Genomic DNA, 22854 nt, shown 5'->3' with positions numbered 1-22854 from the left:
TGTGCTATTGAGTTCTTCACGTATTTTGTGTATTAACTCCTTATCAGAAATAATTTGCAAATATTTTCTCCCACTCTGTAGGTTGCCTTTTTATTTTGTTGATGGTTTCCTCTGTTGTACAGAAGCTTTTTAATCAGATGCAAACCCACTTGTTTATTTCGCTTTTGTTGCCTTTGCTTTTAGTGTCAAATTCAGGAAATCCTCACCAAGACCCACGTCAGGAAGCTCACCCCCATGTTTTCTTCTAGGAATTTTATGGTTCCAAGACCTCTATTTAAGCCTTTAATACACTTTGATTTTTGTGTCTGGTTTAAGATAGTAGTCCCATCTTACTCTCTTATATGTGGCTGTCCAATTTTTCCTACACCATTTAATGAAGAGAACATCTTTTCCTATTGTTATTCTTGGCTCCTTTGTCATAAACTGACAATTACGTGCAGGTTTATTCTTGGGCTCTCTATTCTGTTCCATTGGTCTAGGGATCTGTTTTTATGCCAATACCATCCTGTTTTGGTTATTACAGCTTTGGAATATAGACTGACATCAGGAAGCATGATGCCTCCAGCTTTGTTCTTCCTCCTCAAGACTGCCTGGATTGGTGGAGTCTTTTGTGGTTCCATACGAATTTTAGGTTTCTTCTATTTCTGTGAAAATGCCATTGGAATAACAGTGGGTTATTCATCTGTAGATGGCTCTGGGTCTGATTCATATTTAATAACCAAAGATCTCTGTGGAACCACTCTAAAATCTAAGAAATGGTTCAATATAAACTAAAACAGTGAAGGAGGCGAAGTTTCCTCTGAGGAGTGGCCTGTATTATTTAACAAAGAAGGCGGTGGCCTTTAGAGGAAAGGGATCTCCACCACATGCTTCTTTAGTGCCAATTTTTGCAAGCGAAAATGTCTCCACTGCTTCGAAAACCTTTACCTAAATTGCCGAAAGGTCTTTCACACAGTAATTCTGTTTTATGGCCATTAAAATGCCCAACCAGCTTCACAGCTGCCTTAGTGAGCAGATGCTGTTTGAAAACTGCTTCAGCCTCAAACCAGCTGCAAGCGAGGGGAGAATGGATGATCCAAAAAAGAGAAATGGCACCTCGGGAGGGCACCACACGTGGGATGGAGCAGCACAGCTCTTTCCTGATATGAGCCATGTTGGTGTTTCCAAATCCTACTAGAAAACAAGGCAACGCTGAAATGGTAAGAAGCACACATAGGCTGAAGACTGAACCACAAGCGACTTAGCAGGGGGTCCCCTTTTACTGGGATGGTGACAAGGGAATTTTTAAGACGACGAGGTTACAAGGAATACCAGAAAGAAAGGGGGGTCATTTTATAGACTATTTATCTCTGGCTTGCATACATCCTTGAGCCTGCATGGGTATACCTGAAAATTTTTTTTACTGAAAACTGGAGAAACTTGTGTCAAGGAAAAACATGAAATTAATGCTCATCCAGTTTCCAGCTTCAGACTTAATCGTCATCAGTGGGAAGTGAACTCGTCTGCCCACCCCATTCGTTCGGGCCATCGCCACACACAAGGGGCGGGGCCATGTCAATTTTCCAAAGCTGGCCCTGAATTCTAACAACAGGGCCAGACACGCAGTCCTCAGCTTCACATATATAACGGCCAAGACCTTAAACATACTCATCCCTTACAAAGCCCAACTGACTCCATTTTCAAGGAGGAGAAAAGGGGTGCCTGTGGAGAAAAGCAAACTGGAAAGGCACAGGGCCCAGTCTGTGAAAGGCCTCACAAGCCATTCTCTGAAAATGGGGCCTTATCGTGTGTGTGACGTGAGGCACTGGGCCAACAGCGCAGTGTGAAAGAGACAGCGCTTCTCACTTTAGACGCATTTTCGAGCTTCAGTGGCATCTAAGAGGCATGAAGAGTCTACGGCCTGGAGTAAAGGAAAAACTGCTAGGGCTTCATCTGTCCATCCATTGGAGAATTACTGCAAGGGTCGGCACCAGGCACCGGCAATTGAGATGGGGAGGAGGGGGCAGGGGTCAGTGCAGATGTACACTGTGCGGGACCTGGAGGCTCGCGGGCTGGGGGGGGAGGTACTCAGGTATCAGTGGAAAGAAAAGTTAGGCACGATACCCAGGTTCTCATTTAGACTACAAGGTAGGTGGCGATGGACTAGAACCACAGACAGGAAGTTCAGAAGTGAGCGGGACGGAGGGAAGCAGGCCGAGAAGCAGATGTTTAGGACAGGAACAGAGGTGCTGTTCTAATAGGGAGGGCGGAGAGCCACTGGAAAATGCACCACTACAGGGGGAATACTCAGTACCCCACATTTCATGTAATAAAAGTATTTTGTACTCAGCTATGCTTTTTGTAAGTGCTTTTTACCACGTAAGAGTCCACAAAGTTCAGAAACAATGGCCGCTTTAATAAAAAAAGAACAAGGCGAGGGGCGCCTGGGTGGCACAGCAGTTAAGCATCTGCCTTTGGCTCAGGGTGTGATCCCGGCGTTATGGGATCGAGCCCCCACATCAGGCTCCTCTGCTATGAGCCTGCTTCTTCCTCTCCCACTCCCCCTGCTTGTGTTCCCTCTCTCGCTGGCTGTCTCTATCTCTGTCAAATAAATAAAAAAAATCTTTAAAAAAAAAAAAAAAAAGAACAAGGCGGTAAGACTTCATTTCTCAAACCGAATTAAGAATCCAACCAAAATCTAACAATTAAAAACGTTAGGCTCAAACTAGCCGACCAATCTTAGAAAGGTCCTGTAACTCTAGGCCTCAGTGTCCTCCTAGGAACAGTGACCACGCAGCTCTAGGGGCTTCCTAATATTACAGAAGAATGGTATTATAGCCAGGGGTGAGTTGACAAAAAAGAAGCTGACCTGCCTTTTAAAATTATATATGAACTTGAAGTTTCAAGTTTAAAAAGATGCTTTCAGTTAAAATTTAAACTTAAGGGACGCCTGGGTGGCTCAGTTTGTTAAGCGTCTGCCTTTGGCTCAGGTCATGATCCCAGGGTCCTGGGATGGAGCCCTATGTTGGGCTCCCTGCTCAGTGGGGACTCTGCTTCTCCCTCTTCCCTTGTCCCTCCTCCCCACTCATGCTCTCTCTCTCAAATTAATAAACATTTTTTAAAAAGAAAATAACATTTAAACTTAAAATCTTAAAAATTCCCATTCTTTATCAAAAGTGGGTTTTTAAGACTCAGATTCAAGAGAGTATCTGTCATTAACATATTTGGGATTAATGAATGGATTTTTTTTAACCCATAAGCCATACAATTCAATTGCATGTATCATCAGAGGAGCTATTTTGTGTATTTAAATTGTTTCAAGTCCCTCTTACTATGTATGACTATGTATTTGTTTGCACCTCCTTTTTCCATTCTTAGATTGTAGAGAAATTTTTTTTCTCCACAAAAGTCTCTGCTGCTCCTTTCCCCACTATCCAAGCCCCTCTACCCTGCTCCCCTCCACTGCTTTTTTTTTTTATTCTATGAAATCAGCAACCACTGCCACAATCAAGGCTTTGGCAAGATGAATTTGTCCATGTCAGATTAGATAATGGGTGAAATTCAAGACAGAGGGAGCTTCAACTAACTGGGGTAACAGAAAAAAAACTCATTCTTTCCAGCCCATACTTACATCTGAAAGTCTTTTTAAGATCATATGTATTTGAGAGAGAGAGAAAAAAATGCATGAGAACAAGTGGATGGGCAGAGGGAGAAGCAGACCCCGCCTCCACCTCACTGAGCAGAGAGCCCGACGTGGGGCTCGATCCCAGGACCCTGAGATCATGACCTGAGCCGACAGCAGACGCTTAACCAACTGAGCCACCCAGGCGGCCCTCTGGAAGCCTTCCCACCACGCTCCATCCTGGCCTGGGGACAGGTCTTACTGTGTTTCTGACCTGAGGAAGAGAGAGTCTTGGGACAGAGACCGGAAGTGAGAGTAGTTCTTAATCCAGGCCAAAGACAGTCACTGTGCAAAGCACCCCCCTCTACCTCCACCAAGCCTGATTCTGAGCGATGGTTTCTGCTCAGCGGCACACAGTCACTGAAGGAAAGAGAACTGGTCAGAAGAGTCTCGTATCAACTCACCGCCACACCGCCAGCCACAGCACATGGCAATACAGCTTTTAAAAAAGATTTGCCGAAACCCGAACTCGGTTATCATTTCCCCTTAGGTCTCCATTCTGTGACAGTGAAAAAATAAGCAATAGAAGGAAGGAAAGGAAAGGAAGATGTAATAGGATACCCAATGTTCTTATAAGCAGTAACCATAATCACGGCTAACACTCAGCATTTATAGTATGCCGGGTGCCATTCTCAACGTTGAGAACTTTACATGTATTAACTTACTCCAACCTAGGAGTTGAATAGTATTTTCCGTCACTTAGGATATGAGAAAACTGAGGGACAGTGTAGTTGTCACTTGGCCAAAGAAGAACTGGGTATCAACCACGGGACGCTAACTCCAAAGCCTGCACTCTGACCCGGATGACATACCTACGGAACGACCTGGAGGGTATTATGCTAAGTGAAATAAGACAGAGAAAGACACATACCATGATTTCATTTATATGTGAAATCTAAAAAACAAACAAGCAGTGGAAATAGACCCATAAATACAAAGAACTGATGGTGGCCAGAGAGGAAGGGGTTGGGGGATGGGCAAAATGGGTGAAGGGAAGTGGGAAATACGCATTTCCAGTTATGGAATGAATAAGTCATAGGAATAAAAGGGCATAGGAAATACCTTCAATGATACTGTAATAGTGATGTAATGGGACAGATGGTAGCAATACTTGTGAACATAGCATAAGGCATAAACTTGTCAAATCGCTACGCTGGACACCTGAAACTAAAGTCACATTTTGTAACTATACTTCAATTAAAAAAAAAAACTTTTTCCAACAAACACCAACCTAGGGTGACTGAATTTAGAATCAAAACAATTTATCTCGCTGCTCTGAGGGATGCACAAAATAAAACTTTCACAGTTGCAGAATTTTAAAAAAGAAGAAACACACAAAACTAGAAATCCATCAGTGTAATAAAGGAGTAAGTGGAAGAAAATGCAGTAAATTGGTATTAAAACCTTTGCTCAATGTTTCAAAAGCAAACAAAAATACTTCCCTACTAAACAAAAAGAGAAAGAGAGCAACCAGAGTCACAACTTATTAAAAAAACAAAACAAAACAAAACAATCTGATTTTGTATCACAGCTCAAGTGGAACAGTTCTCACAATTACAGCTTGGGTTGCCAAATTTTGAAGGTTACAGCGAGGGAGTGACTCCAAGAGGAATTCATGTGGTCTAATCTCACAGCCATGGAAGGGGGCAGGGGCAGCAAGGGAGAAGGTCCTCCTGGGTTCCAGCAACACCCCTCAGAAGGGCAGCCTCTCTCTGTCACAAATGTGAAAACAGAGGAGAACTTAGTATGCAAGCCCTATGTTACAACAGGTTTTTGTTTTTTTTTTTTTTTTGGAGGGGAAAACAACATCATAACATTCAAAACTTAGTGTAAAATTAGAGTTCTTCCCCCCAAATACCCAGTTCTGTAAGCTCATCACTGTTTCGGCAGGCTAACCGGTTTTCAGAGTGAGCATCCATTTCTTACTTGCGCAACAGGTATCTACGTTTTTAACTGCCGGAAGCTCTCACTGTGTCGGAAGCTCTTCTGTTTATTTTGTTTTCACATCTGAGAGTAAAATAGTTCACTTAAAAAAAACCCTTTAATTTACAAAAACTTAACTGAAATTTTAGTGTGATTAACACTGTAATGCATACTGCATACGAGAATGAGTACTCATACAATGGAGTACCATACAGTAACGAACAAACCTACCCAATGTGGGCTATTTCACTCACAAACATGCTCATGAAAGAAGAAAAAACGTGCACACTACAGATCCGGTTTCTATGGAGTACTACGGAAAACCAGTCTACGGGGTTCGGTTGTAACGATGTGTGGTGACTGGGAGAGAGAACAAGGGGGTCTCGTTGCCATTTCTGGGTGCTGACGATGCCATCTCTTGACCTGGGTACTGCTTAAATAGTTGTGTTCACTTAATGAAAATCTATCAAACTCTATACTTACGATTTGTGTACCCTAAAGAAAGTCTTCTTAAAAAGCTAGGTAAGGGGCGCCTGGGTGGCACAGCGGTTGGGCGTCTGCCTTCGGCTCAGGGCGTGATCCTGGCGCTATGGAATCGAGCCCCACATCAGGCTCCTCCACTGTGAGCCTGCTTCTTCTTCTCCCACTCCCCCTGCTTGTGTTCCCTCTCGCTGGCTGTCTCTATCTCTGTCAAATAAATAAATAAAATCTTAAAAAAAAAAAAAAAGCTAGGTAAGATCTGCTTACCCCAGTTCCCATTCTTCTGCATTTTAAGGGAACCAATTTAACATTAGTTCTACCTCGCTCATAAAACATATGTATCAGTGGTATTTAGAAATCTAGAAATAGTATTCTTGGATTTATGATATGAGATTGCAGAGTACAATTTTTTTTTTAAAGTGTTGGGGGGAAAAACTGATATTCATGTTAGTGTCAACGAGGCACTATGGAAAGATTTAAAAGGGGTTTTCTAATCTAAACGAGTCTTGTGAAACAAAGGTTTAACTCTAAACTGAAAAAAGCATAGAGCTACTCCTTTGTTCAAAAAGCAAAGAATGAAACGAATATTGGCAGTCTGAAGATTGCATGAGGAATCAAAACGATTCAGGACAGATGCATTTTCACCTAAGAATGGCTTATCAAAATATTCTAAGTACATTTTCCAGTAAGGAAATACACTGATCTTCAAGGTTAGTGGGGTTGATAATTCAAAAGCTATTCATTAAGCCTTTGTTGCTGTGATCTAAAGAAAATGAGAAATTTAAATTGTGAAGTTTACAAAAAAAAAACAAAACCTGGCATCAAATCATGAAACTGCAGGTTTTTTTTAATCAGTGCATTTTAAATAAAAAGTTTAAAAAAAATAAGATAGTTTCTTCCATACGTGAGATCTCCTCAGCTCAAGGCAAGTATAAAGCATTTTCCACCTGTGCATCTCACCTCTCAGTTGTCTCCTTATTTTATTGTACAGGCCTAGGAGTGTACCTCAGCTCTGCTGTTACCCAGAGCTCCCACGCAAGTTCAGTGGCCTTGGTGATGTACACGGTGGTCACACCCATGCTGAACCCCTTCATCTACAGCCCGAGGAACAGAGACATAGAGAGGGCCCTGAAAGGAATCATTGGGGATCCAGTGTTGTAAGGGCCTAGCGTCCTGAGGCTTAAGAAGTGCCCATGTTCGAGGGGTTCACAGCCTCAGAGCCAGGAACTGCTATTCTTTGATCAGATTATGGAAATAGAATCTGCTCCTCTGTTTATTTCCTGGAATTCCCATTGGTTTGAATTCAATTTCTCCATAAATTTAAGTAACTCACTTTCTTGAGCTTCTGCTCTGATATACAGTTTTCCCCTTTGCCCATTTCCCACTTTTTCAAAGTTTTCCCTAGCATTGATCAAATATATTTGGAAATTCCCATTTATGTCAGGGGGTATTTGGATGGAGTTCTAAAGAATACTTTATATTCGAACAACACATTTCATCCCAAGTAATTATTCTCTTGTTTTACTAAAATGATAGCCATGAGTAATATTATTCATATAGAAAAACTGCTTTTGGTAACCAAAGCCATTTATGTAATTTTACAGTGAAGGAAAATATGAGACCCCAATCATTCACTTTAGTGTTCATCAGTACTTTGTCAATCACTGCCTTCTCTGCTCAGCCTGACAATGCAGACTAGCTTACAGCTTGTCCTACGGGGAGTCACCGAGCTTCACTCTCCTCATTATGGTCATGTCCCCCTATGCAGCTGTGTCCACTGTACCCACCACACTGATCGGATAAATGATTGCCAGGTACACTCACCAAGTGGAGTCTGAGGAAATACACGTATTAGAATAAATAAACTAACTTCATATGGCTGCTGAGCCAGGAAAGATTATAAATATGATGAAGAAAAATTGAAAGTATACTTTGTATTACTGAGCAAAATATTTCATTTTATGTTGTTCAGCTACTCATTCAAGTATGGAGTTTGGTATCCCTGTACAAGAGTTGTTTTTATTTTCTCATTGGGATGAAGAATTGATTGGCATGTTTAAAAAAAAATAAAATAAAATATGTAATCAAATTGCCAATAATTTACTCTGGATGGCTAGGTGTCACCCTATCCTAAGCCCATTTATATCTTCTTAAAACAGGCAATTAATACTCTCCAGAGAAACCAATCACTAATATGAGCTCACATCCATCAATCGCTACCATGTACTAGCTGCATGTGATACATTCCACGTGTTTCCCTTCATGAACCACTACCTGGAGGCAGACTGCCCTACCATTTGCAAATCTCTGATGCCTCTCTCTGCAAAAGGATTATGCATCCCAACCGTTGAACTCAGTCAGCCATAAGACTTGATTTAGCCAGTGAAATTCAGGTAGGTCACCTCCAGGCAGAAGTTTTAAAAGCTATATTTGCTTAATGTGCCCCCCACAATCTTTGAAAGAGAAGATGCACCCTCCATCTGGGTCCCTGAATTCCCATGATGAACCTTGCTCCCGGGCAATCCACAATGGCCATGAAACATGAATAATAAGTATGCTGGGCTGCATAAACCCACGGGAGATTCAGGAGTTGTTTCTTACTGCAGGATAACTTGGCCTATATGGACATAAATCTGTTTTATAAAAAATTGGAAAGTGAGCTACAGAAAAGTATTTTGCCCAAGTGAGTCTATAGGTAGTAATTGTGGGAAACTAGGAATTCAGGAAGTCGAAACTCCAAAGCCCACACTTTCATTCCATTCTCATAATTTATAAAGCTTATTAATGGGGCACCTGACTGGCTTGGTCAGAGGAGCATGCGACTCTTGATCTCAGGGTCATGAGTTCGAGCCTCACATTGGGTGTAGAGATTACTAAATAAATAGATAAACAAACAAACAAAAACTCCAAAACCTTTCTTCCTAAAAACTCTCAAATATGTGATTCCTGAGATTGGAAGGAAAAAAAAATAGTGGAAATTAACACAAGTTTTGTACTGAGCAAGTTATCACACTACGTGTAACAGAAAAAATTTGGAAACCAAATTTTAATTTACCAAATATGCCTGAAATATAAAACGGACCTGTGCATGTGCCTGTGGGTTGACAGAGCACATCAGTCACTGACCCATTAGAACAACCAGCTGTCCCACACTATGCCCAAGGCAGGCCACAGCACTTAGCTACTCATTCAGGAACCTGGGCTGGGCTCTGGGAATAGACAGGACAGACCACCCGTCTTCAAGGGACTTGCTTTTCAGCATTACAAGACAGTACGCCAACAACTCTAACACAGTGTAGAACTCTTGTGGCGATACACACACACACTCCTTTTTTTGAACTTAGGAGTCCACAAAAGGACTTTCCACTGTTGTTAGGAATGAGAAGTATCAGAGTTCCTAGGGGAAAGGACATCTGGGCCATGTTTTAGAGGATGGTGGGAGTACAGGTTAGTGTTCAAGGCTAGAGCACATTCTAAGAAATGAGAATGTCAGAGGTGTAGGTGAGGGAAAACATGGCCACCGGGGGAATTTAACCTGAATGTCAGGCTGCAACGCAGAGAGGACAGAGCCAGTCCCACAGGGCTCACCTGGCAGCAACATAAGGATAAAGAGCAAAGCCAGAACGAGCTTACCCATCGGAGAGCTCCTGGGGCCAGACTCCACTAAGCTGCCATTAACTCAACTCTGCTAAGAAAAAACCCAAAGTTTCCTGAAGCCACTTACTCACGCCTCACCCGACATAGGTGTGATCAATAAAGAGCCTGTAAGTAGGTTTCTCTGGGAATCAGTCCGCAGCATAGGACTTCAAAGGGGCTGAGATACTTTTTCACTAAAGAGAAGGTCAACAGCACACTTCAATGTGAAAGGCAAAGGTGTCCCAAAAGAGGCCACCGGCAAATTGAAGACGGTCAATGATACCTCTGTGACCCTCCCTCCAAGGTCATGACTTCTTTTCAGCTGCACAGAGTTTATTTTGATGTTGCTTTTACTACTTGCTGGTTTAAGTACCACTTCAAACAAACCAGCTAACTCAATGCAAGCCTCCATCGCAGTGCCTTCTGCAGACGGCTCTCTGGGCAGAGAGCTGGCTTCCAGACTGGACAGCCTGTCCTAGCAGTGCTCATGAGCCCCAAGCGACAAAGCAACTTCCGCTTTTACTAACAAATACCATAGTCATTTATCTGGACAGCACTCCTAGTTCAGAAATGAATGGACTTTCCAAGGCACTCTCCTGGGAGGTAAGAGAACCCGGAGCAGAATACCCAGCTTGGTCCCTGTCCTTTAGGGCACTCTCCACCTGCTGCCTGCAGCAGCAGACGGATATTCCTGGTCCTGGCGCCACATCTGGCTGGGTGACCGGGGACCACTTACGGGCCTTCTCTGAACTTCCAGTCCCTCGTGTGTAAAATGAGGAGTTAGAGGGCAGAAGGTCCCCTCCGACTTTCACGTGCCAGGTATTTAAAAAGGAAAGTTACAGGAAAAGATGCTCTTCCTCCATGGAAAGACAGGACGGGTGTAAGTGCCCCAATCAGGCATAATTCAAATAAGTCTGAGTAATGGCATAATTGTAAGTATAAATACAAGTATTCTCCCACACTGACATGTTAAAAGCAACTCATTAATGAAAGTGTGCTTTAAGGACAACACAAATTAAATATGATTTTTCCAACTAATATGTGAATCAAGTCAACAGTAAAATTATTACATATCCGTAAAGCAGGTAATTACACTGATAATTAAGTTATTGAGTGCTGGAGTCAAGTTTTCCAACACGCTGCTCCAACACTCTGGATCCAAGAGAACTAAAGAAACGAAACAGAAACCTCTTTTCCTGCCTCCCAGTTCCGTGATGGCTTCCCCAGCCTGTCACTTCCCCCAATACAAGGTCAAGGGCTGCTCCGTAAAACAAAGTACTTTGTATTTAATTTTCCACAATAGTATAAGTTTTCTCACACTACTGTAACAAATTACCACAAAACACAGCAGCTCCAAACAGATCTGTTATCTCACAGACCGGCTGGTCCACAGGCTTGGCTGGTTTCTCTGCCCAAGCCTCAGGAGGCTGAAAGGGGACAGGGGGGCTGTGTTCCTCTATGAGGCTCTAGGTAAGATGGCTTCCAGGGACATTCAGGACATCAGCAGAACTGAGTTCCATGCGACAGAGAGGGCAGAGGTCCTGGTTTCCTTGCTGCTGCCTGCCAGAGCGGTTCTCGGCTTCGGGGGGCAGCCCTTATTCCTTGGCTCACAGCCGCTGCCTCCAACTTCAAAGCAAGGAATAGCAGGTGGAGTCCTGCTCATGCTTCAAACTTTCCTACCCCTTCTTCCCATACATTTCTGTAAGTCTTCTACCTTCCTCTTCCACTTTTAAGGACTCTTGTGGTTATTGTAGACTGTTGGGGTGGGCCCAATGTAACCCCCCTATTTTAAGTTCCATGACTTCAATTCCATCTGCAAAGTCTCCTCTTCCAAGTGAGATAATGTATTCACAGGTCCCAGACGCTAAGGCATGGTTATCTTCGGTGGGGAGGGAGCATTATGCTGCTACCCGCATCTTAAGTACATAAAAGACATAAGTATCTTTTGGGAGAAAACAGTAATTCTTCGGCTCACTCCGCACAGCACAGATTTAGATTAAATATCAATGAACAGAAATGACAGCAGCAATGACCTTGTGATAATTTTGTACACACACAAAAAACTCCATTGTTAGTGCTTGAACTGATAAAAATATATGTTAGAAGGATTAGAGAAACCAAAAATGTTAGTGCTAAACTACGTTAATAGCAAAAACTACGAAAAATGTGATATTCTGAATCAACTTCAACTTTCTGGGATTATTCACTGTGAATCATACCTCAAAGGTGAATTTTAAGAATACTATAAAATATCTTAAAACCTACTTTTAGGCCTCTCACACAAATCTAAATGGAGAAATGGTGATCAACGATTACTGTTTGAGATCCTCAGCCAGTACAAGGCAGGCTATCTAGCCTACACACAGCAGCAGAGAGGTCAACATTGAGGGGATTTGGAAGAAAGTGTAGTTAAATAAGAAAAGCTACTGTTTACTTTGTGAACAGGAGTCAAAGCTAAACCAAAAAAAGGGAAAAGAACAGCTCACAAATTACTAAACTTACACGATTTGCAATGGCAAAGCCATCAAAAACCTTAGAAAACCGTAAAAGTACTGGTTAGCCAAAATACATAGAAATATAGTGTTAATAGCTAATTCTTGATGTTAAAACTCCTACTATGTAAAGCATAAAATGAGATAATCACCTAGATAGATTTATAAAAGTTATTCATCAGGAGTGCTAATACATAACAATCAGAATAATAATAACTTAAGTGTATAAGTAAAAAATTTTAAGACATTCCATGGTCTGAATAATACAAACTATAGAGAGTATAAGACTAGTTTCTAAGTCATGCAAGTGAGAGCGCCAATCATTCACCAAATCATGCTAATGTCTTTCCAAGTCATCTGTTAATTGTTCGATATTACTGGTGTGATCCTTTACTCGATGTAATGGTCAACTAAGCAATGTCTGAGCTAGGATTACATATGACAAACCAAATTCTTCCAATAACTTCCCCCCATTTAACTGAAAGCCAAGGAGTAAATGGAGTCTTGATAGAGAGATTCTCCTGTAACATAATATTGCTCATGGTAAATCTATTAACTTCTGTTGAACTAGTATCCATTCAGTTCAATAATTTTCTACCCCCAATATTACGATTTTTATATTCAGTATTTCTCTCATTACCTAAGCCGTGAAAACCACTTACTGGACTGTCCTATTCAATTATCTGGCTTACTTTTACATCAGATGGTCAAACTCCAAAGGTTGATTAATTAAAAGGAAGCTAGTTATATTCTTCAGATATGTTACCAAATAAATATTCTCATGTAACCTGGACAATTTAATCGTTTTTCTCTTGGGATATTTTGCTTTATTTCTAATTTGCTTCTCCAATATTCTCTGCTACTCTATCACAATTTTCTGTATTTGGTTTTACATATGCTATCACCCATTTGTCAAGTAAATTTACCCATTTTAATAATTGATTTTTTTTCCTTCTAAAACCAAAGAAAGAAGAATAGTCAGAACAGCATGTATTAAAGCCAAATCCCCTAAAGCATCTAATCATCTAAATGCTATCCCACAATCTCTGTTAAAGCGAATATGCAGGTCTTTGATTTCCAAACTCAGTTTGCATCAATAATGCCACAAGCTGCCCATCTCACCGAAACCATTCTTCTTGAGTGACAGTAAAGTTTAATATATTTCAGACTGTTCCTTCCAGCTCCATGAAATAAAAAACTATCAGCTATCTTCGAAGTCTTGAATATTGTATTTTAAGTAAATTGTTAAGCCACTTCTATGTGAAATGGTTGCAGCTTTGTCAATAATGACTGAAATTTTACTGCCCTGATTTACAAGCTTTCCAAGAAGTTGTTTTCTCGTCTAATATATGTCCTGCAACAATCCAGACTGCAACTCTAAGCTGCCACGGCACATTCAGACAAGAGCTGTTTTTTGAAGTCTCAATAAATACGAAATCAGAAAATTTTAAACTATGCAGTATGCTGTTGGTATTTCAAGTAACCTTTTCTTTTTTCCTTTGCTTTAACAATACCCTTTGATAAAATGTTTTTGGAAGTTATTTCAATTTTTTTTTGAAACTTAGGTTTGTATGTTTTCCAGCTTTGAAATATAGTTGGCATATAACATTAAGTTTAAGGCACGCAATACGTTAACTTGGCACACTTCTATACTGCAAGATGACTACCACCATATCCTTAGCTGATGCCTCCATGACGTCACATAATTACCATTTTTTGTGTGTGTGGTGAGAACATTTCAGATCTACTCTTCACTTTCAAGTACATAAAACAGTTTCATTAACTATGATCACCATGCTGTACATAAGATCGCCAAAACTTATTCAAATTATAACTGGAGGTTCGTAAGTGTAAGTATACTTGGACCAGCCTCTCCCCATATCCTCAATCCATTGGCCCCTAGTACCATCATTCCAGTGTTTCTAGGGGTTCAGGTTTCCAGATTCCAGATATAAATGATAAGTAGCATTTATCTTTCTGACTTATTTCACTTAGCATAATGCCCTCCAGGTCCATCCACATTGTCGTAAATGGCAGGATGCCCCTTCTCGTGGCTGAGCGGTATGACACTGTACACACACAGTTGGCCCTTCAACATAGGTTTGAACTGTGTGGGTCCACAGATACAGATTGCTTTCATATGGTAGTACTGTAAATGTAGTTTCTCTTCCTTAGGATTTTCTTAACCTTTTCTCCAGTTTACCTGTAAGAACACAGTATTTACCACATATAACATACAGCCTAGATCTTAAATGACTGTTTTTGTTATCAGTAAGGCTTCCAGTCGACAGCAGGCTATTAAAGTTTCGGGGGAGTCAAAACTTTTATGAAGATTTTCAACTGCGTGGCTGGTGGTGGGGGCGGCTGGTACTCCTAACACCCATGTGGTTCAAGGGTCAACTCTGTACCACATCTTTATAAACCATTCAGACTTCTGACAGACACTTAGGTTGATCCCATATTCTTGCTAAAGAGTGCTGCAAAGAACACGGAGAGCAGGTAGCTCCTGGAGATGCTGTTTTCACTTCCTTTGGATTTATACTCAGAAGTGGGACTGCTGGATCAGAGAGCAGTCCTATGTTTAGTTTGAGGCACCTCCGTACAGTTTTCCACAGTGGCTGCGCCAACTTGCATTCCCACCAACAGTGCATGAGGGTTCCCTCTTCTCCACATCTTCGCCAACACTCATCTCTCGTCTTCGAGGACATCCATTTTAACTGGCATGAGGTGATATTTCACTGTGGTTTTGATTTGCATTTCCTTGATCATCCGTGTCCGTGAGCACCTTTCCGCATACCTGTTGGCCATTTGGAGGTCTTTGGAAAAAGGTCCATTCCAATCCTCTGCCCATTTTTAAATCAGACAGTTTTGTTATTGAGTTGTAGGAGTTCCTCATAGATTTTGAATATTAACTCCTTATCAGATATAGGATTTGCAAATCCTATTTCTCCTATTCTTGAGGTTGCCTTTTCATCTTGCTGATCATTTCCTTTGCTGTACAGAATCTTTTTAGTTTGACGTAGTCCTACTTGTTTATTTTTGTTTGTTGCCTTTGCTTTTGGTGTCAAGAAATCAATCACTGCCAGACCTAAGTCAAGGAGCTTATTCCCTACGTTTTATTCTAGGAGTTTTGTAGTTTTAGGTCTTACATTCAAGCTTTTAATCCACTTTAAGTTTTTGTTGTTGTTGTTTTGGTATTTGGTCTAAGACGGGGCCAGTTTCATTCTTTTGCATGTGGCTCTCCAGCTTTTCCAATGCCATTTATTGAAGAGACTATCTTTCCCCCTTTGATTACTCTTGGCTCCTTTGTAATAAAATAGACCATATATGTATGGGTTTATTTCTGGGCTCTCTATTCTCTTCCACTGACCTAGGTGTATCTTCTTATGGCAATACCATCCTGTTTTGATTACTATAAAGTTTGTGATATTACTATAAAGTTTGACATCAGAGAGCAAAATGTCTCCAGCTTTGTTCTTCAAGACTGCCTTGGCTATTCGGGTTCTTGGGTGGTTCCACACAAGCTTTGGGTCGTATAGACATCCATGTTAGTTTATGCTCATGGGCTGGAAGAATGATCTTTCCATTTATTTGTGTCTTCAGTTTCTTCCATCAACATCATATAGTTTTCAGTAGACCCATCTTTCACCTCCCTGGTTAAACTTATTCCTACTTTATTCTTTCTGATGCAATTGCAAATGAGATTGTTTTAAATTTCTGAGTTTGTCACTGATTTTTGAATACTGATTTTGTATCTTGCAACTTTACTGAATTCGTCTTAGCTCTAACAGTTTTTGGGTGTTGTCTTCTGGGTTTTCCATACATATTATGTCATATGCAAATAGACCATTTTACTTCTTCCTTCCCAATTTGGATGACTAGTTCTTTTTCTTGCCTACCTACTCTGCCTAGGAGTTCTAGTACTGTATTGAACAAAAGTGGCCACAGTGGCCATCCTGGTCTTGTTCCTGATCTTAGAGAAAAAGCTTTCGGTTTTTCAGTTGACTATGAGATTAGCTGTGGGCTTGTCGTGTATGGCCTTTATTATATTGAGGTACATTTCTTCTGTACCTGGTTTGTTGAGCTTTTTTTAATCATAAATGCATGTTGAATTTTGGCTGTTTCTCCTTAATATTGAGATGATCATATGACTTACTCTCCTACTGTTAATGCAGTATATCACACTGGTTTGCAGATGTTGAATCATTCTTGCGTCCCAGGAGGAAGTCCCACTTGATCATGGTATATGATCCTTTTATTGTACTGTTGCATTTGGTCTGTTGGTATTTTAAGAATTTTTACATCTATGTCCAATCAGGGATATTGGTATGCAATTTTCTTCTCTTGTAGAGTCCTTGTCTGGTTTTGGTATCAGGGTAATGCTGGCCCCAAAAAAAAAAAAAAAAAAAAAAAAAGTTTCAAAGTATTCCCGCTCCAATTTTTTGGAAAAATTTGAGAACTCTTATTAATTCTTATTTAAACGTTTGTGACGTCTTCTAGTCCTGTACTTTCAATTAGCAATCAAACCCGTGAACAATCCCCTTACTAGTAATCGGTCTGTTCAGGTTTTCTATTTCCTCGTGGCGCCGTCTCAGTAGGATGTACGTTCCTAGGAATTTATCCATTTCTTCTACGTCGATCAATTTGTTGTCATATGATTGTTCAGAGTAATCTCTTATGATCCTTGTTATTTCTGTGGTAGCAACTGTAATGTCTAATTTTGAGTTCTGTTTTCTTGGGGAGTCTAAAGATTCGTCTTTATGGTCTCGAAAAAACAGTTCTCAGTTTCACTGATCTTTCCTATTGTCTTTTTTCTCTCCGCGTGTTCCTGCTCTGACCTTTGTTATTTCCTCCCTTCTCCTAACTTTGGGCTTAGTTTGTTGTTCCATTTCTAGTTCCTCGAGGTATAAGATTAGGATGTTTGTGTCTATATTTTGTTAAAACCATTAAGATGGGTCCCACTCTATAAATACAAATTATCTTGGGTTGGTATTTTTGTATAGAACCCAAAGATATTGTAGGCTGCATATTACTAATTTTTTTCTGACAAATTCGGAATATTCATGGTTATGGTACCTAAAAGGATAAAACTTATCCAAACTTTATTGCCCCTTTATAAGAAATAATTTCTTGAACTTATAAACAACACCAGATACCACTAACCCAAGAATTATAGTCCATTAACAATGAAAGAAACAAAGTAAAAACAAAAGCCCAACTATTTAAAAGCTGCATTAAACAGTCTGAGGATAATGATAAACAGAGGATTTCTAAAGTACAGAAGCTGAATGACCGTGCAGCAGAGACAGGCCACCCACTGCACCGAGACCCAGGATGGACAGACAGACAGACAGTACTTCAAAAGCAGACCCCACTACAGCTTACAAAATGAGCTTCAACTAATGAGTTTACCTCGAAGTTGATGTTACCACGTCTCAGCTACTACCTATTAATCACTGATAAAGAAGAATGTCAGTACCAACCAGGAGAGCCACTCAGCACCGACAGCTCAAGAGTGGTCCTGGTTGCAATGATCACGTGAAGCCATTCTGACCTCTCTCTAAACTGTCACTCCGAGACCACTGATATTTTCCATTCTGAAATATGCCAACTGGAACAAAGTGATAGTCTGTCACTTTTAAAAAGTAAAAATGCCCAAAAAAGGAGATTTCAATAAAGCACAGCCTATGAGGGAAAACCATGATGAAGAGTTCTCCTCAGCGAAGTCACTAAATTTAAACCATGTTGCTAACAAAATAGTCACCACCACCACCACCATCCTATTTACTGGTTAGGAGCAAAACAGTTGCCCCACAGCCTTAAAAGGAAATGAACAAACAAAAAATGACTTCAATTCTCAGTCTGATTATGCCACGTCCTCTATTTACCACCCTTCAATGTTTCCTTTTAGGAAAAACCCAAATCTCTGTTCCAGATCTCTCTGCTCTCCTGGCTAACTCCTCCTGACCCCTCACCTTAAAACTCATGTGTCCTCAGAGGTCCTGCCCTGTCTACCCCATCCAAGCTCCCCCCCTAGTTCTCATAGCTCCGTCATCTTTTCCTGCCCTGCACACTGCAATAGATCCAATCCCTAGCATGACGCTTGGCCACAGAAAAGTGCTAGATAAATATTTGTTGAATAAATGAATGGTGAATAAATTGCTAAATGCTCTAGGTCTATGTAACAGAACTGCCAAAAGTAAAACAAGGTTTTATTTTAGGTTTTCTTTAAACACATTGTATAATAGGGGACATATCTGAGTATTACTATTTCAAGAGCAAATACACACACGAGGAGGGATTATACAAACAGATTACACAACACTAGCCCATACTTGCCATCCTCCTTGGACTTTGCATGGACAACGGCATGCACGGAAGACTGAGAGGCCCCATTTTCCAGCAGCCACTACTATCCACAAGGGGGTACACCTCAGTGTGACCCCAGATTGTGCGGCAGAGGGAAGAAACAACATAGAATATCAGCACTTGGCCTCCTGATTAACTATGGGAACCACACCTGCCCTTCTAGGTCTGCCGTAGACAAATCCAAATTAAAGATGACCTTTTCCTTACCCATATTGCAGAATCAGAAAATTTCAGAGCAGACAAACCACGGCTGATTCAGGTCCAACAGCTTTTGCCAAGTACACCACATACCCTGGCATTCTGACAGGAAATGGGTGAGCAAGAAAGAAGTAAAAACAGGCCAGCAGGGCCTGGGATGGGCCCAGAGGCAGAGACTCAAAGAGGGGTGCCAACAGGTACCAGAGAAAGGGAATCCAGGGTAAATGCAACGCATAACTGGAAAACCCAAGTGGGCTAACAACAGAGCTGAGGACAGGCTGAAGGGCTAGAGGTCTTAAGATTAGATAAGAAAACCTATGTATACACAAGTAGAATGTACTGGAGAGCACAGTCACTTTCAAGTGACAATGGACTCTAAGGTACACTGTATCAGGGGGAAAAGTGATGGGACAGTCAAAGGGGAAGAGTTAAAGTATTATGACCCACGGATGCCAGTGTATGGTTTAACACGGGTTAGGGGACAGATGGGGTGAGGCATGCAATCACTGAAATGTGCGGGAGAGTGGACTGCAGGTCAGTGAGGTCAAGAGATGCAGGGGAAGAGGCAGCTTACTTCAATTATGTAGGGTTAAAGAACAGACTGCAACAGAAACAGAATGAAATCATTTCTAGTTCCATAAACTGGAAAGATGGGGGTAAAAAAAATAGAGGAATAAGACTGTATCGGTGGAAACAAACAAAAAATCAGCGTTTAGTTAAGGCGAGGCAGGAGGAGGAATATTTGAAGGAAAGGTTAAATGTATAAGAGACTTTGTCTAGGGATCAAGAGAGCAGGTGGCAGCAGGAGGGGTAGGGCACAGCTGACCAGGGGTGGGAACAGAAGGAGTGAGGAACTTGTGACCAAGGTGCTAGGCTCAGGTAGGGTGGAATTCTGTGCATGAGGCCCTCAATGTACAAGGTACCAGGAGGAGAAGATGCAGAGGGAAAGGCAGTAAGGGATAGCTGATCCACTCACAGTAAGTGTCTGGTCTACTCCTCTCCCTTAGTCACAGTTGACTGACCCCGGCAAGGCCTAGCAGAGTCCCTTTCCTGACATTAAAAACCTCGAAGAGAGACAGAAGGTAGTTGGAGCCAAATCACTTTATAACAATCTCTCAAGAATGTCCACATTAACCCCTGCTGATGGTATGGTTCTCTCTGAGCTGTTCTTACCCTCTAGCCTTTAATAATTTCTTCATTTTTGTTTTTTCCAAGCCAGACTCATGTGTTGCTTATAACAGAAGTATCCTGCCTGACTCAGCATGGCTCCTGTCGATAGCCAACTCATTTCATTTTGTAGAGGAGGAAACCAAGGCCCCAAGAATATAGGTTTTTCCCAGGTTACAAGACCAAAGACCAATTTCCCTACTACTAGCAGTGTAGACAGACCATAAACACAAATTGAGACCAGAAGTTTTAGAATTTAAATAACTTCAGGTAAAACCCAGGTATAAAAGATTCAAGTTTTATAAAAAGCTAAAATTGGAGCCGATGGAGGTGGGTAATGAATAAGGGAAAAGTCACTGATCTTCTGATAGCAGCTACCAGAAGATCGATTTCAAATTCCAGCTGTCTTTCATATTCTATCACAACACGAGGCCTGAGTAGTCAAAGATGTCTATAAAATGTTCTTAAATATCTGAAGCCATTGTATCAATAGCAAATCTAAGCTTAAGGAAAATAAAGGTACAGAGCTAGAGGAAGGAAAGACAAACGCCAACCCACAGACAAATGTGAGGACCGGGTCTGTACCATCAGAGCATTTTTGGTGCTGATCACACGCTTAAAAACTTTTGTCTTGGTATCTTCCAATTATTTTTCAACTATGAAATATTTCTCTTACTTCCTTAACCTTCCAAGATTGTTACTTCACTTCCCCTTTCCTCAGAATCTTTTGTAAGGCTCATTTCCTTTGTTTTCCGTATCAAGCGTCCTTCCCTTCTTAGAACTTAATTTCCCTTTCTCTAGCCAAAAACGTGGCTGCTAAATATTAATCTTTCCTGTTTCCTTGGTGTTTGATATTTTTGGGTCTAACCATTCCCTCATTAATGCAAGACAACCTTAACTGGTACATCCTAACAAACTTTTCCCATGGCATTGGAAAAAGCAACAGGAAGCTTTTTTTTAATTTAATTTTTAATTTTTTTTTTAAGATTTTATTTATTTGACAGAGAGAGCCAGTGAGAGAGGGAACACAAGCAGGGGGAGTGGGAGAGGAAGCAGCAGGCTCCTAGCGGAGGAGCCTGATGTGGGGCTCGATCCCAGAACGCCAGGATCACACCCTGAGCCGAAGGCAGACACCCAATGACTGCACCACCCAGGCGCCCCTTAAATAAAAACATTAACGAAGGTGATCAGTTCCTAGGACGGAGTATAAATACCACACATGCTTCCTTGAAGCTATTCATTTCCCTTGGAACTTTGGGTTTTCAGCAAAAATGGGAATCAAGTCTTATTTATTCCAGATGGTCCAAACCCATTATGATAAACACATATAGCCAATTCACCATACGAAATACTTCAGGGGAATATAATTTTTATAGAAAAGGAAACTATATCACATGTTAAATAATTAGAAAATTGTCCTATCTAAATACGTGGAACATATCAACCAGAACGGAAACTCAAGTTTTTTTCCCCCATTTATAGAAAAAGAAAATAAAGCAGTCATAAAAATTAACGTTTTATGTATTTCAAACCTATGAGAAGAGATACAGTAAACTTCTCGTGGCACTTAGCTCTGTTTACTTCCAGTCTTTCTAATAATCACCCAAATTCAACTCCACGCACATGCAGATTATGTGAAAACTACTACTCAAATAGGAGGAAAATAACAACCCTTAATGAGGTGTTCCTAAGACTCAATACAAAAACCCTTTAGGATAAAGAGTATCGCTTATCTTTCAACCACAACTGTTTTAAATTGACATATGTTGGTTCCACTATGTCCCAAGCAGTGAGCAGTCCACCGTGGGGGAGCGGGCGGGAGGGGCAGGTTTGCCCAGCCCACCACTCTGGGGCCACGTGGAGATGTTCGGAGACCTGTTCGGTCGTCCCAACAGCAGTGGCAGTCGGGGGTGGGGATGACGCGCTACGGGTGCCTAGCGGGTCAAAGCCAGGGATGCGGCTGATCTACAAAGCACAGGACAGCCCTTCCCAACAAAAACTATCTGGCCTCAATGACTGAGCAACCGTCCCACCAAGAGAAAAAAAGAAAAGCAACTAAAAAAGAGCAGCCGAGACAAGAAGTGACCACGAGTCACCACCTGCCCAGGCCTCCCAGTTCTGCGGGAGCCACCTACCTTGGAAGCCTGTGGCGTGGATATCACGTGGACTGTGCTGGGTTTGACTCCATTCGCCTTCGGCCGCTTATAGAGAGCAAACCTGCTTTTCCTCCGGCCTCGGTCTCCATTAGGTAAAGCACCGTTGTACCTATAAACAAAGAAAGGTCATGTATTTGTAGACTTTTCAAGTTTTAAGGAAAAAAAAAAGAGGAACTAAGAGAAAAGACAGGGATGGTCATAAAAAAAAAAAAAAAAATCACCCACTAAACACCCCACAGAAGGAATGGGCTGCAAAACAGACTTCAGCTGTAATGAAATTCAAATCACTTCCAGAAACTTAATTTAAGAGTGATGTACAAAGTAATTATAGGTTTCCTATTCTATAAAGTCAGACTCTTCAAATCTTTTTGGAAAGAGACAGTATAAATAAGCAAATGAGAATTCTGCAGAGGCTGTATTAGTGCTGGCTCAATTTAGCAAGCGTTGTTCTAATGGACCCCAGAGAAACACTCAAGAAATATTTTTAAATGAACTAGTTAGAAAATAGCATACTAATTAAACCTCATCTCTCACTCCCAAATCATGCTAATGTCTTTAAGGATCTTTATTTGTAAGAAGACCAAATTTAGTTACTTGCAGTCTTGAAAGTTCTTAATTCTCTGCATTCATTCTCATTTCTATTTGAACCTTTAAGCTGTCAGGTGAGCAAAAATACCGTGTAAAAATTAAACATAAAGTAGGACTTCACAAGAAGGTTGCCCATAAAAGAGACCCAGAAGTGGGGGGGGGAGAGTTTTAGTCCAAAATGTCC

At 41.1% G+C, this 22854-nt stretch overlaps 1 protein-coding gene across 2 annotated transcripts in view; it reads right to left on the bottom strand.

The window, feature by feature from the left end:
- PELI2 (pellino E3 ubiquitin protein ligase family member 2) overlaps nt 1–22854 on the bottom strand; it is a 173032-nt gene that overhangs the window by 121981 nt on the left and 28197 nt on the right. Inside the window, exon 2 of one of the 2 annotated variants that reach the window (XM_034648627.1) lies at nt 22062–22191. In XM_034648627.1, the coding sequence (XP_034504518.1) occupies nt 22062–22191 (130 nt within the window). Of the gene's footprint in view, nt 1–22061; nt 22192–22854 lie in introns of those variants that run through there. The other variant, XM_019807336.2, reaches the window with a different exon arrangement.

Source organism: Ailuropoda melanoleuca, chromosome 20 (assembly GCF_002007445.2).
Source record: "Ailuropoda melanoleuca isolate Jingjing chromosome 20, ASM200744v2, whole genome shotgun sequence".
NCBI classification, from domain to species: Eukaryota; Metazoa; Chordata; class Mammalia; order Carnivora; family Ursidae; genus Ailuropoda; species Ailuropoda melanoleuca.
Note: the sequence above shows the minus strand (reverse complement) of the source record. Positions and strands in the feature narration are given on the sequence as shown.